Source organism: Misgurnus anguillicaudatus, chromosome 8, assembly GCF_027580225.2.
Source record: "Misgurnus anguillicaudatus chromosome 8, ASM2758022v2, whole genome shotgun sequence".
NCBI classification, from domain to species: Eukaryota; Metazoa; Chordata; class Actinopteri; order Cypriniformes; family Cobitidae; genus Misgurnus; species Misgurnus anguillicaudatus.
Window position 1 is genome coordinate 3,696,028 of NC_073344.2, and position 15,336 is coordinate 3,711,363.

Here is a 15,336-nt window from a genome sequence, read left to right on the forward strand (position 1 = left end):
ATAAGTATCATAGCAACCAAAGCACTGGCAAGCACCTACAGTTGACACCCGACTGACGTTTTCAGCTGCGTTTAAATGTTTTGTTGTACATGCCCCCTAAATTTCATTGCAGTGGATAAAACTTTTTTCCATTTGACATGCATTTTTGGATTGAATTACCAAGTGTGATGTAAAAAAGAATTGGAGATAACATTTGGGTTGCATGGAGTGCATGACTTGCATAATGAAGTTGTTAATCTTGTTTTTATATGCATTGGATCATTTTAATTAATTAATTTAATTTATTTGCAGAATATCCCTTTTTTATAAACTTTGGTGTACACACCATGCCTGTTCCTTCACATCATTTGTTTGGCTTTAAGACTTATCCACACTATTCCTACGCCCCATGACGCTTTGCGCGAATTGTGTGCGCGACTTCCGGCGCGTACTGTCACTGAAGCCGACGCTTTTTATGATGATTACGGTCATAATTTCATGTATGAGCTAGTATGAGGATGAAATTAAGAAGTATCATGATACATCACATGAAGATATATTCAATCGTTTCATGTTGTTTCTCGGGGGTGACGGGTCAATGTGCAAATATAAAAGCACAGAGACATACAGTGGGAGTGGGACAGTCAGTCAAGTGTTTAAAACATGGAATATACAGAGACTTCTTGTTTTTAACCTTTTCAGGTGATGGTTTAAAATGTCACAACTGTCCCTCTGGTGTGAGTTTTTTTTTTAAACTGCAATTTTTAATCACCTTGTTTGAATTTTTATGGCGACACATCAAGGTTCACGCGATCCGACAGCAGCAGTAACTTATGCTTCTCATTCAACACATTGTAAGTTATTTAAACAAACCATAATAAACATATTAAACTAGTATTAGCCTAAATATTTTCAGTATTGTTTTCATTTTATGAAAAAATTATTATGCAGTAGATAAGCCATGAAAATTATTATGAAATTATTTGCTTATTTTAAAATCATTTAAAACATAACAAAAGTAACGTTACGCGCAAACACATCATGAACTATTATAAACATTAACTAATATGCAGTTTATGTCATAGGCTATATATTCTGTACTGTAATCTCATTTTTGTAATAATATATAGTAGCAGAATAAATAAACCAGCTAAATCAGCATATTTTTATCAGCACAATATTAGTTGTTTTTGAATAATTATTGTATTTATTGTTCTCTGTCAGTTTCTATAAAATGTTTTACTGAATGGATGTGTGGATCTCTTTTTTACCGTCTAAGGTGTGGATACAGTTAATAGATGTGCGCCACTATACACATTCAGTTCTTGTGCATGTAATATAGTTAAAAAAAATGTTTTGTAGAGATTTACTGCATTTGTATCAGCTATTATGGCAACCCCTAACTGCACAAGTTATGCCAGTCTTGCTGGATTTCATAATAAGCATTAAAATGCTACTCAAAATGGCAGTCTTCTATCGCTCGCTATACCATTAGCTGTAGTGGCTCACTGGAAGTTTTACCCATATGAGCTCAAAGATGGCGGCGCCAGCATTTACGTCAAGAATAGTGTGGATGGTGCAAATTTAATGATATATATAATAATTGATACATCTGTAGTGTTTTACAGTAGGTTTTTTTTACATTACATGCTCAACTTTTATGTAATGACACTTATAATAATGGGTCATTTAAAGCATGCTTTTCCTTACAGCGATATCCTACAGATAAAGCCTACTTCATCGCTAAAGAGATTCTGATGACAGAGCGGACATACCTGAAGGATCTAGAGGTCATCACAGTGGTGAGCGGGGTCCTCTGTACTCATCACTTCTCATGAATAAAAAGTGTTCAATTCGCTGAATGTGTGTGAGTGGAGCAGAGTGCTGTGCCTCCTGTCAGTACAGTGCATATGTTGAGCTGATCAAAAGACGAAACTGTGTGTTGTTTTGATGTGTGTAATGTGTCTGTTAGATCACTGGTTCTCAACGTTATTCCTGGAGGCCCACTGCTTTGCACATTTTGTATGTCTCCCGTATTCAACACACCTGATTCAAATCATCAGCTCATTAGTAGAGATCCCTATGAACTAAACTCTTTGATTTATTTATATACACACACACACACACACACGTGTTCAATGTAGTGACAAGTGAAAAGGTGATGATTAATATTTAGAATATTTACATTAACAAGTAACAAAGACACAAAAGGGGAAAGGGAGACGAGCGGTGCCAAAACAACGAAAAAAGCAAAATCGCACTAGTTAGAATTTAACCCTCTACCCTAAGCTACAAAGGAAAGGTAATGAGAATCTTCAGCGTCACACGACGCCCTAAGTAACCTTTACTACATACCCAAACACAAAACGTACAGAGGGTGTCACACACTCCTAACATAGTGTGTTTAATACAATAATAATAACCCTACATGTTGCACAATGTATGTCACGTGACCAGTGTTGGGCAAGTTACTGAAAATTAGTAATTAGTTACAGTTACTAGTTACTTCTTTTAAAAGTAGCTGAATTACTCTACCAGTTACTGTATATCAAAAGTAATTAGTTACTTAGAAAAGTAACTTTTAAGTTACTTTATGTCTGCTTTTTAAATGTAAATATGAACAGTACTGAACAGTCAAACAGTAAAATGATATGGATGGGCTATTTTACACGTAAGACTCTAATATATCACATACTGTAGGAGCCTATTTTGCTTTAGATTCAACCTTTGAATATTTTTGTTAGAAATTATCTTAATATGTAACTTAACTTAGTTTATTTATGTATATCATTTAGACCATTTAGACAAATATTCTGCATGTTTACAAAAATATATAATGTGTTAAAATTGTGTAGTGTCTCTTTAAAATTTGGAGACAATTGTGTCAACATGTCATATTTTCTAAAATAAATTATAATTTTTCTGATTTCATATTTATTTTAATAAGTTAGAAACGTCTCCGCTGTGTCCTGCTGACAGGCGCGATGCGCGTGCAGCAGATGAGGCAAATTATGGGTCCTCCGAAGGTTAGACCGTCTCATTTCAGTTCTCTTCGCGACCTTCTGAGCGCCTTGAAAGGCCGAGTGCTCACCTTTTATCGCATGCTTAGTAGGGTGCAGCCCTTGAATTGGAACACAGCTTGTGAAGCTTGCCGCAGGGACTGCGCTCTTTGGTCATATATTGTTTGTTTTCTGTTGGATTTAAATGATACACAGGATTAAAGGAAGATATTTAATCAGAAAATGGAGTAGGCTACGTGGATTGTTTTGTCGGATGGACACAGAGCGAGTGGATTGTTTTGTCAGACGGACACAGAGCGAGTGGATTGTTTGTTCGTATACGGAGAGACTGAAACTAAAACTAAAAGCGAGCTCACACATTCTATGGAGTTTTAACACTGGTGTACAGCGCAGTGTGAATATTTTAGTGGAAACAACAATCGCGGATCGTTCTCTTCCATGAAGCCGATGTAAACATCTAAGAATATATGAACATTTCTTAGATTTATTACCTTTGTGGACTACAAATGCAAGTTTATGTCATACTGCGATTGCTTGGTGAAGATATTTACAAACATGAGAACTCCAGGGCTGAAAATGAGTCACACTCCGGCCCTGGACAGGATAATTAAGATTGACAGGAAAGGTGTCCAATGGCAGGGATCTGGGAAGACAGATAGCGGAGAAAAGGGATAGAGAGCAAAAAACACAGAGAACCGACAAAACAACACAGCACGTAAACAGAGACATACAAAATGTGCAGAGCAGTGGGCCTCCAGGAACGGAGTTGACAACCACTGTGTTAGATGATATCTTATGATGTTTTTGAGCTGGTGGTGTGGTTAATCTCACTCAGATGTGTGTTTGTTTCTTCAGTGGTTCCGCAGTGCAGTGATTAAAGAAAATGCAATGCCTGAGGGTCTCATGACCCTCCTGTTCTCCAACATCGACCCCATCTATGAGTTTCACAGAGGCTTCCTCAAAGAAATCGAACAAAGGCTTGCTCTATGGTATTAACCCCTCTTATTTAACATGCTTCAGTATTAAAATTCCAAATTCTTGGTTTAACTGTTTCTTTAAAGATTTATTAAAGGGGGAATAAGTAATTTTTGTTACAGTGGCTGTTATAGCAATGGTTTTGGACTGGATAGTTAGTTGTCTTAACCTTTGATGGTTTTTACCTGTTTGCAGGGAGGGAAGATCCAATGCTCACGTAAAAGGAGATTGTCAGCGAATTGGAGATGTAATGCTACGTAACATGTGTGCCCTGAAGGTGAGGTCGTTCATTGAACAAAAATAGCACAGGTCAAAAAATCTAATGTGTTTGAATTTAAAGGGGAATTTCACAAGACCTTTTAAATGTAAAATAAATCTTTGGGGTCCCCAGAGTGCGTATGTGAAGTTTTAGCTAAAAAAAACACAGATAATTTATTATAACATAGTACAATTGCCACTTTGTAGGTGTGATTAAAAATGTTTTGGTTTCCTTTCAAATGCAAATGAGCTGCTGAAATGCAAACAATAATCTCAAAGATGGTGGTTTGTTGAAATTAAGTCTCTCTCTCTCTCTCTCTCTCTCTCTCTCTCTCTCTCTCTCTCTCTCTCAGATTAAGGGGCGGTATTATTATAATAAGGTCCCCATTTGACATCACAAGGGGAGCCACATTTTAATGACCTATTTTTTCCACATGCTTGCAGAGAGAATGGTTTACCAAAACTAAGTTACTAGGTTGATCTTTTTCAGATTCTCTAGGTTGATAGAAGCACTGAGGGACCCAATTATAACACTTAAAGGTGCAGTGTGTAAATTTTAGTGGCATCTAGTGGTGAGGTTGCAAATTGCAACCAACAGCTCAGTCCACTGCTCACCCCTCGCCAGGGACGGACTGGGGCTAAAAAACAGCCCTGTACAATCTCCCAAATAGGCCCATCATCCGGCCATTTGTCCCTAGCCATGTGCAACAGACACAAGGATGTCCTGATACTATGCACAACACTGTCAGACTAACAGACAAGGTTATTTAATATTTTGTCAATGTCAATGTCATTGAATGTATAATAAGGCTGTGAAAATGAAAATGGCGAGACCCTATTAATTTTGTCTGTAAAGCTTTCACAAACAACCACCAGGTCTTTGCCAATTCCACAATACTAAACACAAATATGAAAGACAAGGAAATGATGGAAGACAGACAGAAAGTGCAAGCTAGGATTTTTTGGTTAAACTAATATTTGTTCAATTATTTAGCCCCCTTTCTTGTATATTAGCACGTTTAGAGTGGTAGCAATGCATGCCTAATATTTTCCAGTTTAATTCAATACCTTAGTCTTCATTCTAGCAGAAAATGTGAGCTCACTACAACCTCTCATATACAATAAAGTCTATGAAAGAAATGAAAATGATGGTTGTCCAAAAAGATGACACCCACAGACTGTTTTTAAATGGGGTTGTATAAATATTTTTTGCCTTGGTGTGTGTGTGTGTGTATGTGCGTGCGTGCAAGAGAGACTTTGGTTAGATGGCAGTTATAGGTTACATTTTGACAAGAGTTTACAGTTTGACAAAAGCACAATGTTTTGTTTTATTGCGACTGTACACAAATATAAACAGCAAACACTTTGCAGTTTGAATGATGTCGGAGTATTGTTTTTACGTTTCCACTGTTCAATCGCGCCCGCGCCTCTCTCTCTCTCGCGCGCGCACCGCACGCACGCACGCACACACTCACTCATATCATGTGCCTCTCTAACAGTAGTTGCGCATTACGCTAATTTTCATGCGAGTTTTATTTATTTTTATATTGTGTATATTATATTATAATGTCACGTGTCCTGCTACTACTGGCACTTACAGGACCTCTTGCTGATGTGAAGTTAAAGCAACACCATGTAGTTTTTTACCTTTAAATAATGTCTCTAAAATTATTTCAGTAATAGAACAACTTTTAACTGGACATATTGTACTGTTGCTGCAACCTGAGCAGCCTCCTAGCTGCTACAAGCACACTCTGAAAGTGGCAGTGGAGGGTAGAGCACACAGCCCAGTACCTCCCCCTGCCTGCAGAAGAGTGTCTGATACCAGGCACTGTTGCGCTTTTCAACCACATGGGGGAGCTGTAGGTCATTTTTACATGGAAACTACATAGTGTTGCTTTAACACCCTCCGTTGAACGGCCGTTCTGGACTTTTCCAGAACGCACAGATTGCCAATCCGTCCCTGCCCCTCACTTTTGAAACGCATAGAGATGCTACAGTAGCCGCCACCGGACAAACATGTCATTGTTGGAGACACCTTAGTAAAAAAAGTTTGTCCGTTAAAGGAATATTCCATTTTCTTAAAAGAAAAATCCAGATAATTTACTCACCACCATGTCATTCAAAATGAAAGAAGTTGTGCTTTAAAAGTGTATATTTGTTATTTTTATTGTCAAAAATGACAATCGTTTCGCTAGATAAGACCCTAATGCCTCGTTTGGGATTGTTTATAGTCCTTTGAAACTCAGTTGAAAAAAACTGTTAAGTGTTGAGTTAAGTATTAAATGTTGGGTTCTATTAAAGTCCATTAAAATTAGAAAAATTCTGCAATGTTTTCTTCAAAAAACATAATTTATTCTCGACTGAACAAAGAAAGACATCAACATTTTGGATGACATGGTGGTGAGTAAATTATCTGGATTTTTCTTTTAAGAAAATGGACTAATCCTTTAAGGCCTTCCGTAGAAACATGGTGGCACAAAATGGCGACTTCCATGTAAGGGGACCCTCAGTGTATGTAGATAAAAATGTCTCATTCTAAGGTTATAAAAACATAACGGTTCATTTTAAAAGGTCTGATACAGCCCTGATAATATAGTTTTGTATATGATTTTGCATTTCTGTCAAGAGATCCTTCAAAAAAAATTACACACTGCACCTTTAAACATTAAAAAAAGTCAGATTTTCATGACATGTCCTCATTAATTAGAGTTTTTGTATTATTATGTTTTGAAAGCCCCATTAATGATGTGGCATTGTTACCTTCATATCCTCAGGAGTTCACAGGCTATTTGCAAAAGCATGATGAGGTGTTAACCGAGCTTGAGAAGGCAACGAAGCGCGTGAAGAAACTAGAGACTGTGTATAAAGAGTTTGAGCTGCAGAAAGTTTGCTACCTGCCTTTGAACACCTTCCTCTTGAAGCCCATCCAGAGACTCATGCACTACAAACTTATATTGGAACGCCTGTGTAAGCATTATGCTCCCCAGCACGCAGACTACGACAACTGCAAAGGTGAGCTGTTTCAAAAACAAGGTTTAGCTGCTCCTAACTAAACGTGAAGTGATTAGAGAATGAACTTTCCTTAAAGATGCCAATTAACTTGCATGTGTTCCATTGACTGTGATTGTCTGCAGAGGCCCTTAAGGAGGTTGCAAAAATTGCAACTCAGCTACAGAGCAGTCTGATTCGACTGGAGAACTTCCAGAAGCTGACAGAACTTCAGAGGGATCTGATAGGAATTGAGAACCTTACAGCTCCAGGAAGAGTAAGTTCTTCTTACCTTGCTTACAGATGAAGTCAGTTCCCTTTCAGTCGGTCACTACGACGTCACGTCGTGACCGACGAATTGGGAACCGCTTCGTGGGTGACCTATCTACTTCGAGAACTATCAGAAACGCCAATGAACCCCGCCAGGTGCGTATATAAGGCGCAGGTGCATAATACCAAATCAGCTTTATTGCTTTCGAAGCCGGCAGACATCTGCTCTCGAGAAGCTTTCTAACTGATCTTCGTAGATCCTGTTCTGTGAAGGGAAGAAAATAAGATCTCAGCTTGCTGAAGTTGGTTGGGCAAAGACACCTCAGCGGAGGCTCGCAGTGTTTTTTCTCCACCCTTTCTCTCTCTCTCTGTCTCTTTAATTTAGGACTTGAGTTCGAGTGAGTGCGTTGCCTCTCCCTGTGTGTTTCACCAGCTTGCACAAAGAGTGATTTCCCTAAAAGAGCAGCACGTTTGAGCTTTGTGTCTTTTTAAAGACAGCCACTCATTCGTGTCACGGTCGGGGTCGTCTTTTTAAAGATGGATTTCCGTCCGTGCTCCGTTTCTGGATGCGGTGTGTTCATCGCCCCCCCAGGATGGCCACAAGCGTTGTCTTTCGTGTCTGGGGCTCCAGCACGCAGAGGCAGCGTTGCGTGATAGTTCATGCTCCGTCTGCGAGGGCATGACTATGGCGGATTTGCGCTAAGGGCGCAGTTACCAGACTTGCGAAGGATGATCTCCATATAACGGTGCTGGGTCGGTCTGCTGGTTCGTCCAGCAGCTCCCAGCGCCCTGATCCGTTGCCAGCGGAGGTCCCGATGGAGACGAGCGGCCCGTGTTCTACGGTGTCCTCGCGCTCTGTCGAGCCTCCACCTGACGCGATGTCCACCATAACGTCGGAGGGGGGGTTGTCAGCCTCGGACGTCGATCCGGATCCGCTCCCGCCTTCGGGCCAGGTTGCGGGTTCTGCGTTCGACCCCGAGATGGCAGCCATGCTCGCTCGGGCGGCAGAGGCGGTCGGCTTGGAGTGGACTAAACCTCCCCCACCTGAACCGTCCCGCCTCGATGATTGGTTCTTCGGGGGTGCCAGGGCTTCTCAGTCCTCGCCCCCGGTGCCTTCCTTCCCCGAGGTGCATGAAGAGCTGACGCGGTCGGGGAAAACCCCGTTTTCCGCCCGGAACCGGCCGTATCAGCCTTCACCCCTCACCTCTCTCGAGGGTGGAGATGCCAAGGGGTACACTGGTATCCCGTCAGTGGAGCGCCCGGTCGCGATGCAGTTGTGTCCGGCCGGTGTCGCTTCCTCCTGGCGGGACCAGCCTACTCTCCCCTCACGGGCCTGTAAGCACTCATCGGCGCTGACCGGTGCTGCTTACAAGGCTTGTGGGGAGGCAGCCTCTGCCCTGCATGCCATGGCATTGCTGCAGGTTCACCAGGCTAAGGCTCTGAGGGACCTGCACGCGGGAGGTCACGACTCGGCGGAGTTCTCCGAACTGCGTGCGGCTACGGATCTGGCGCTTCGTGCGACCAAGGTCACCGCACGCGCCGTCGGGCGTGCGATGTCTACCCTGGTTGTCCAGGAACGCCATCTCTGGCTGTGTCTGGCGGACATGAAGGATGGCGATAAGACCCGGCTCCTGAATGCTCCGGTTTCCCAGACCGGCCTGTTCGGCGAGACGGTCGAGGAGTTTGCCCAGCAATTCTCCGCGGCCAAGAAGCAGACTGAGGCCATCGCTCAGATCATGCCACGTCGGAAGCATCCTGCGCCTGCCCCGTCCACGTCGGCGCCTCAGCCTGCTCCTCCCCAAGGGCGTCCTGCGGCGGCCGCCTCCGTTCCTCCCCGGGGCTCTTCTGAGAAGCGAGGAACCGGTCGTCAGCAGCCCGCCCCGCCCGCTCAGCCCGCTTCGAAGGGTGGAAAGAGGAGATCGAAGCGGCCCTGAGACGGGCGACCTAGAGATGGAGGGGATCGCTCTTCGGGAGATGGTGAAGGCACCACTCCCCCCACCGGAGGAGGGCCGGTTGGGGAATCTTTTGTTTCAATTTTCTGTTCCGCCAACTTTTCAGTCGGCACCCACAATTTCACAAAAAGAGCGAATTCCACTTCCATCTCTAGGTCTTCAGATGAGCGCCAGAGACACGAGCGGGCTCATAACCCCCCCTCGTTCTCCGACTCATCAGAGGAGAACGAGAGCGACGCACGGGCTCATAACCCCACCGCGCTCTCCAACTTCTCAGGTGGTAGGAGACAGCTACGGGCTCATAACCCATCGTCTTCCTCCTCCTTTGCCAGAGGGTGCATCGAGTGGTGTGAGGTGTCTTCAGCAGAGCCTCCCTTACTCGCCCCACCCAGCAACGGACTCAGGTGAGTGTTATCACACACAACACTGCTGTCGGTGCGGCCATTACGCACACACCGGCGATCACCTCCGTTGCGCCCGCCACGGGTACACCGATCGTGCCTTTAGTCCCCCTCGCACGGTATCTGGGGGCGTGGGAACAGCTTCCCAGCCCGTCGCGTTGGCTTTTACGCACGATTCGTCTCGGCTATGCGATCCAATTTGCCCGGCGTCCCCCCAAATTCTCCGGCGTTCGCTTCACTGCGGTGAGAGCTGCCGATGCGCACGTCCTCCGTGCGGAGATCGCTGTCTTATTGTCGAAGGACGCGATAGAGCCGGTCCCTCCAGCCGAGATGAGGTCGGGGTTTTACAGCCCTTACTTTATTGTACCCAAGAAAAGCGGCGGTTTGCGACCGATCCTGGACCTGCGTTCACTGAACCGTGCACTTCACAGAATGCCGTTCAAAATGCTGACGCCCAAACGCATATTTCCATGCATTCGTCCAAACGATTGGTTCGCATCTATCGACCTGAAGGACGCGTACTTCCACGTATCGATTCTCCCCCGGCACAGGCCGTTTCTCCGCTTTGCGTTCGAGGGGCGAGCATACCAGTACAAAGTCCTCCCATTCGGGCTCTCTCTGTCACCCCGCGTATTCACCAAAGTAGTGGAGGGGGCTTTAAAACCCCTGAGAGAGAAAGGTGTGCGCATTCTCGCCCGTCACCTCCTCACTTGGAGTCAGAAGAATTTGAGGTCTCTTCGTGCCATTTACATCCCGGGCACGCTCAATGTAGAGGCGGATGCGCTCTCTCGGGCTGCGCGTCCCGGCGAATGGCGGCTCCACCCCATTGCGGTTCAGCAGATTTGGAGACGTTTCGGCAAAGCGCGGATAGATCTGTTTGCTTCCCCAGAGACGATCCATTGTCGCCTGTTCTATTCACTAGCCGACGACTCGCTCGGTGTGGATGCATTGGCACACAGCTGGCCGCGAAACATGCGCAAATACGCGTTCCCTCCGGTGAGCCTCATTGCGCAAACCCTATGCAAAATCCGGGAGGACGAGGAGAGCGTGCTGTTGGTGGCACCGTATTGGACAACCAGGAGTTGGTTTCCAGAACTCTCTCTCCTCGCGACAGCCCCTCCCTGGAAGATTCCCCTGAGTAAGGACCTTCTTTCTCAACAAGAGGGCACATTATGGCACCCGCGCCCCGTCCTGTGGAACCTCCATGTGTGGTCTCTGGACGGGGCACGGAGGATGTGAGTGATTTACCGCAAGAGGTATCTAACACTATTGCTGCTGCGCGAGCCCCGTCTACGAGACAGGCTTACGCGCTTAAATGGAACCTGTTTGTCGACTGGTGTTCTTCCCAAAGTGAAAACCCCCGAGAATGCCCGATTAGTGTTGTGCTTTTGCATCTCCAGCGTCGTTTGGAGAATAGGCTGTCACCATCCACTATAAGTCGATATCGCTGCGATATCAGCTCACCATTCACCCGTAAACGGTAGGACAGTGGGTCAGCACGACCTGGTCATAAGATTTCTCAGAGGCGCTCGAAGACTGAATCCTTCGCGTCCTCCCTCTATTCCTCCTTGGGACCTGTCCTTAGTGCTGAAATCACTCCAGGAAGCCCCATTCAAGCCTCTGCATAGTGTGAGTGTTAAATTTCTTACTATGAAAACATTAACTCTCCTTGCTTTGGCTTCTGTTAAGAGGATAGGGGATATTCATGCATTTTCGGTCGATGATTCGTGCCTTCAATTCGGGCCGGCTGCATCCAGCGTAACACTGAGACCCCGGCCTGGCTTTGTGCCCAAAGTTCCCACCACTCCTTTCATAATCAAGTGGTAAACCTGCAAGCGCTGCCTTTGGAGGAGGCAGACCCAGCCATGGCTTTGTTATGCCCTGTTCGTGCACTACGTGTGTATATAGACAGGACGCAAAGTTTTAGGATCAGCTCTTTGTTTGTTACGGTGGTCAGCAGAAAGGAAAAGCTGTCACCAAGCTGAGGATGTCCCATTTGATTGTGGATACTATAGCCCTTGCATATCAAAAGCAGAATGTGCCTTGTCCATTTAATTTACGTGCTCACTCTACACGCAGTGTGGCATCATCTTGGGCACTGGCTCGCGGTTCCTCGCTAACAGATATTTGTAGAGCTGCAGGCTGGGCGACACCTAATACGTTCACAAGATTCTATAGTGTTCATGTCGAACCGGTTTCCACTCGGGTTCTTTCTACTAATTAGTTAAGAATGCCGAGGGTCGGCTCGTGTGTCGGCTTGGAGCCTCTATTTTGGTGCTGTACATTTGCACCAATATGGAAGGCCATCGGGGCAAAAACATCTCAAAAACTGTTTTTGCCTCTCCTCCACCGCCCTGATAGCTGGTGTTGCGGAGCATCCGCTGTCAACCTATCACTGATGTATTTTCTGTAAACCTGTGTAGGCTAGGCGTCCACATTTGTCCCCTACGTGGGGTTCATTTGTGTGTATAGTCCGTGGGGTTTCAATCCTCCACGTTTTTCCTTAGCAGAGCCTGCTCTGCATCTCTCAACATACCATGTATTGTTCAGAGACTTCTTTGAGCAACCCTCGGTTGTTTCATATATTTATGTCATCCATTTTACCCTCTTAGGGGATGGCTTCCGCAGTGTTCTAGCTCCGCTCAGTTTAGACGCTTCCCCAGTTCGCTGCTTCACTATCGTGGGTTAAGGAACAGGTAGTGACCGGCCTTCTGCATTTCGCCTTAGGTTCCGCCCCTTTATGTGGAGGGCGGAGGGCTTTTGCAGGCACTGGAAGGGTTCAGCTGCAGTGGCGTTTTGGTAGGGATTCCCAATCCCAATTACGTGACGTCGTAGTGACCGACTGAAAGGGAACGTCTCGGTTACGTATGTAACCCTCGTTCCCTGAAGCAAGGGAACGGAGACGTCACGTCCCGTCGCCACATATTGCTGTTCCATTGCTGTTTTCAGGCCGGGCACTGTTGCTCGGCTTATCAGCAATAATATAGCTGATTTGGTATTGTGCACCTGCGCCTTATATACGCACCTGGCGGGGCGGCGCCGGCATTATGCAAATACCTGCATCCCAAGTTCATTGGCGTTTCTGATAGTTCTCGAAGTAGATAGGTCACCCACGAAGCGGTTCCCAATTCGTCGGTCACGACGTGACGTCGTAGTGACCGACTGAAAGGGAACGAGGGTTACATACGTAACCGAGACGTTTTGGTTGGTTATGATTGATGGATGGTAGTAGTGTAGTGGTCAGGGTTTTTAGCCAGTATCACTAGGGTTGCACACTGTACCATAATGGTGCTTTGGTAGTATCGCAATGCATAAGCCTCAGATAATGGTAAAACCAAAATGGTGCGAGACTTCACGTCAAACCAAGACTTGTCCTCAAACTCATCAATTCATACTTGTCATACTTGTACTTGTCAATAGCACAGTGTGTGACTATCTCAGCTTATTTCAGGTAACGAAGTAACAGGAAAAACGGTACCTCTTCTTTTTCTTATACAGTTTACACCGAATGAGAATATTATTTCATATTATTATATCATTTAAAAGTAGACATTCCAAGCATTATGTAGACATTTATCTTTTGCGTCCAGTTACAGTTAATTTTTGACGCTTTTCTGAAATGACTTCACTGAGGGGGAGAGAACAGAACCTGCATAATGTTTATTTTCTTAATTTTGCAAAAAGCACAACATTCTGTTTTTATTGGGAGTGGACACCCAAAAAAACGACACTTTAACATTTTAAATAATGTATAAATGTGTATTTCTGAAATCAGTAGAGTAATATAAGTCTCTTTGCGCAGTGATCAAAAAATTAAAGAGGTTGCGGCACCTGTGCCACGGTCAACACCAAGGAGTTTACTGACTGAACACTTGACTTTTACCTGGGCATTTAGATTTGCAAGAAAAGTTTTTCATCAACAATATCTGCGTAAAATATTATAAACATGATGATCATCTGCCAACTCGACTGTGACTGAGGCACTGTAAATTTGTACTTAACAAGTACAATATATATATTTAGCTGTAGTATAGCTTGTGTTAATCTGTTTCTCATAAGGGGAAAGACATATAGCACCTTGCGTTCTACCTCAGTGCACTTCGCTAATTTAAATAATAATTTCATTAAATAAAGGCGGGTTAAACTACATACATGCAAAACAGAAATTCCTTCACCGCGACAGCCCTTCAGCTACTCTTCATTTGTAATGTTTGGCAAATACATAAAAAATTGTGTACAAAGCTCCCGCAAAGAAACATTCCTGTCTTTAACGAATAGCAAATGGCTCTTTGTACTGAGATGCGGGACTTCCTGCGCTTTCCCCACTTATATCAATACCACTGCAGTGTGTTGTTAATATCTATAGTTTGTGTTTGAGCTACTATTTATATGAATTAAATGAGCTTAATATGAGCTACTTATAATGTAAACCAGGTCAAATTTGATAACTGTACAATTTTCCTTTTTTTTCAATTGATATTGATATGCTGTCTGGACACTATTTGAATTAATTTTCAGTGTATTATAATGCATTAAGAACACAAAGTCTTTGATTTACAGTGTTTTTCCCCTACTGTCTAGGAATTCATCAGGGAAGGTTGTCTCTACAAACTCACCAAGAAGGGTCTACAGCAGAGGATGTTTTTTCTTGTAAGATTTATCTTTTACTCAGTTTTTTGTTTTGGCAGTCTTTAACTTCTGCCTATGCCTACAAACATCCATTTTTATTTAAGTTTTCAGACATGCTGCTTTACACAAGCAAAGGGGTGACAGCAACCAATCAGTTCAAAGTTCATGGACAGCTTCCTCTGCATGGCATGATTGTGAGTATGAGTGAGGCAAAGGTGATGTTTAAAGTGACTTAGCACTCTGCAAAGTATGTTTGGTAAACTGCTTACTATTCCATTGAAGGGCACATATTATGCCCATGATTGTGAGTATGAGTGAGGCAAAGGTGATGTTTAAAATGACTTAGCACTCTGCAAAGTATGTTTGGTAAACTCCTTACTATTTCATTGAAGGGCACATATTATGCCCATTTTTTTCAATATGTAATATAAGTCTCTGCTCAAAATATCCCACAGATCATTTATTATAGCATGTATAAAATGCCCCTTTTTTAAATATTGGTGTGTGTACCTTTCGATGCAAATAACCTGTTGCTCTTCTCTCCCTAACCAAAAGAGATGCTTTGGTTAAAACCAGAGGTGTAAAGAGTAGCTGAAAGCCATACTTGAGTAAAAGTACAGATTCCTTACTGTAAAAATTACTCCACTACAAGTCACCAATTTAAAAACAACTTGAGTAAAAGTATTAAAGTAACCCAATTTAAAAGTACTTAAGTATTTTTACTCATACTGAATGTTGGCTCAAAGATGCACTAGTCCTCAACACAAAAAGACATTGTAGGTCAGTGAAAACCAAGAAAGTTTATTTCTGAGGTTTTAATTCCTAATATAGAAAAGAAATCAAACACCTCAAAATTTTGAC

The 15,336-nt window shown here is 43.7% G+C and overlaps 1 protein-coding gene across 10 annotated transcripts in view; it reads left to right on the forward strand.

Moving 5' to 3' along the window:
• farp2 (FERM, RhoGEF and pleckstrin domain protein 2) overlaps positions 1-15,336 on the forward strand; it is a 360,413-nt gene that overhangs the window by 306,575 nt on the left and 38,502 nt on the right. For 9 of the 10 annotated variants that reach the window (XR_012370688.1, XR_012370689.1, XR_008646476.2 and 6 more), the window contains exons 15-21: positions 1,692-1,781; positions 3,855-3,988; positions 4,170-4,251; positions 7,010-7,247; positions 7,370-7,500; positions 14,428-14,496; positions 14,580-14,669. Coding sequence is in view for 6 of the 10 variants with exons in the window: in XM_055213942.2 (XP_055069917.2) it covers positions 1,692-1,781; positions 3,855-3,988; positions 4,170-4,251; positions 7,010-7,247; positions 7,370-7,500; positions 14,428-14,496; positions 14,580-14,669 (834 nt within the window). In the remaining 4 variants the exon portion in view is untranslated. The remainder of the gene's footprint in view (positions 1-1,691; positions 1,782-3,854; positions 3,989-4,169; positions 4,252-7,009; positions 7,248-7,369; positions 7,501-14,427; positions 14,497-14,579; positions 14,670-15,336) is intronic. The other variant, XM_055213947.2, reaches the window with a different exon arrangement.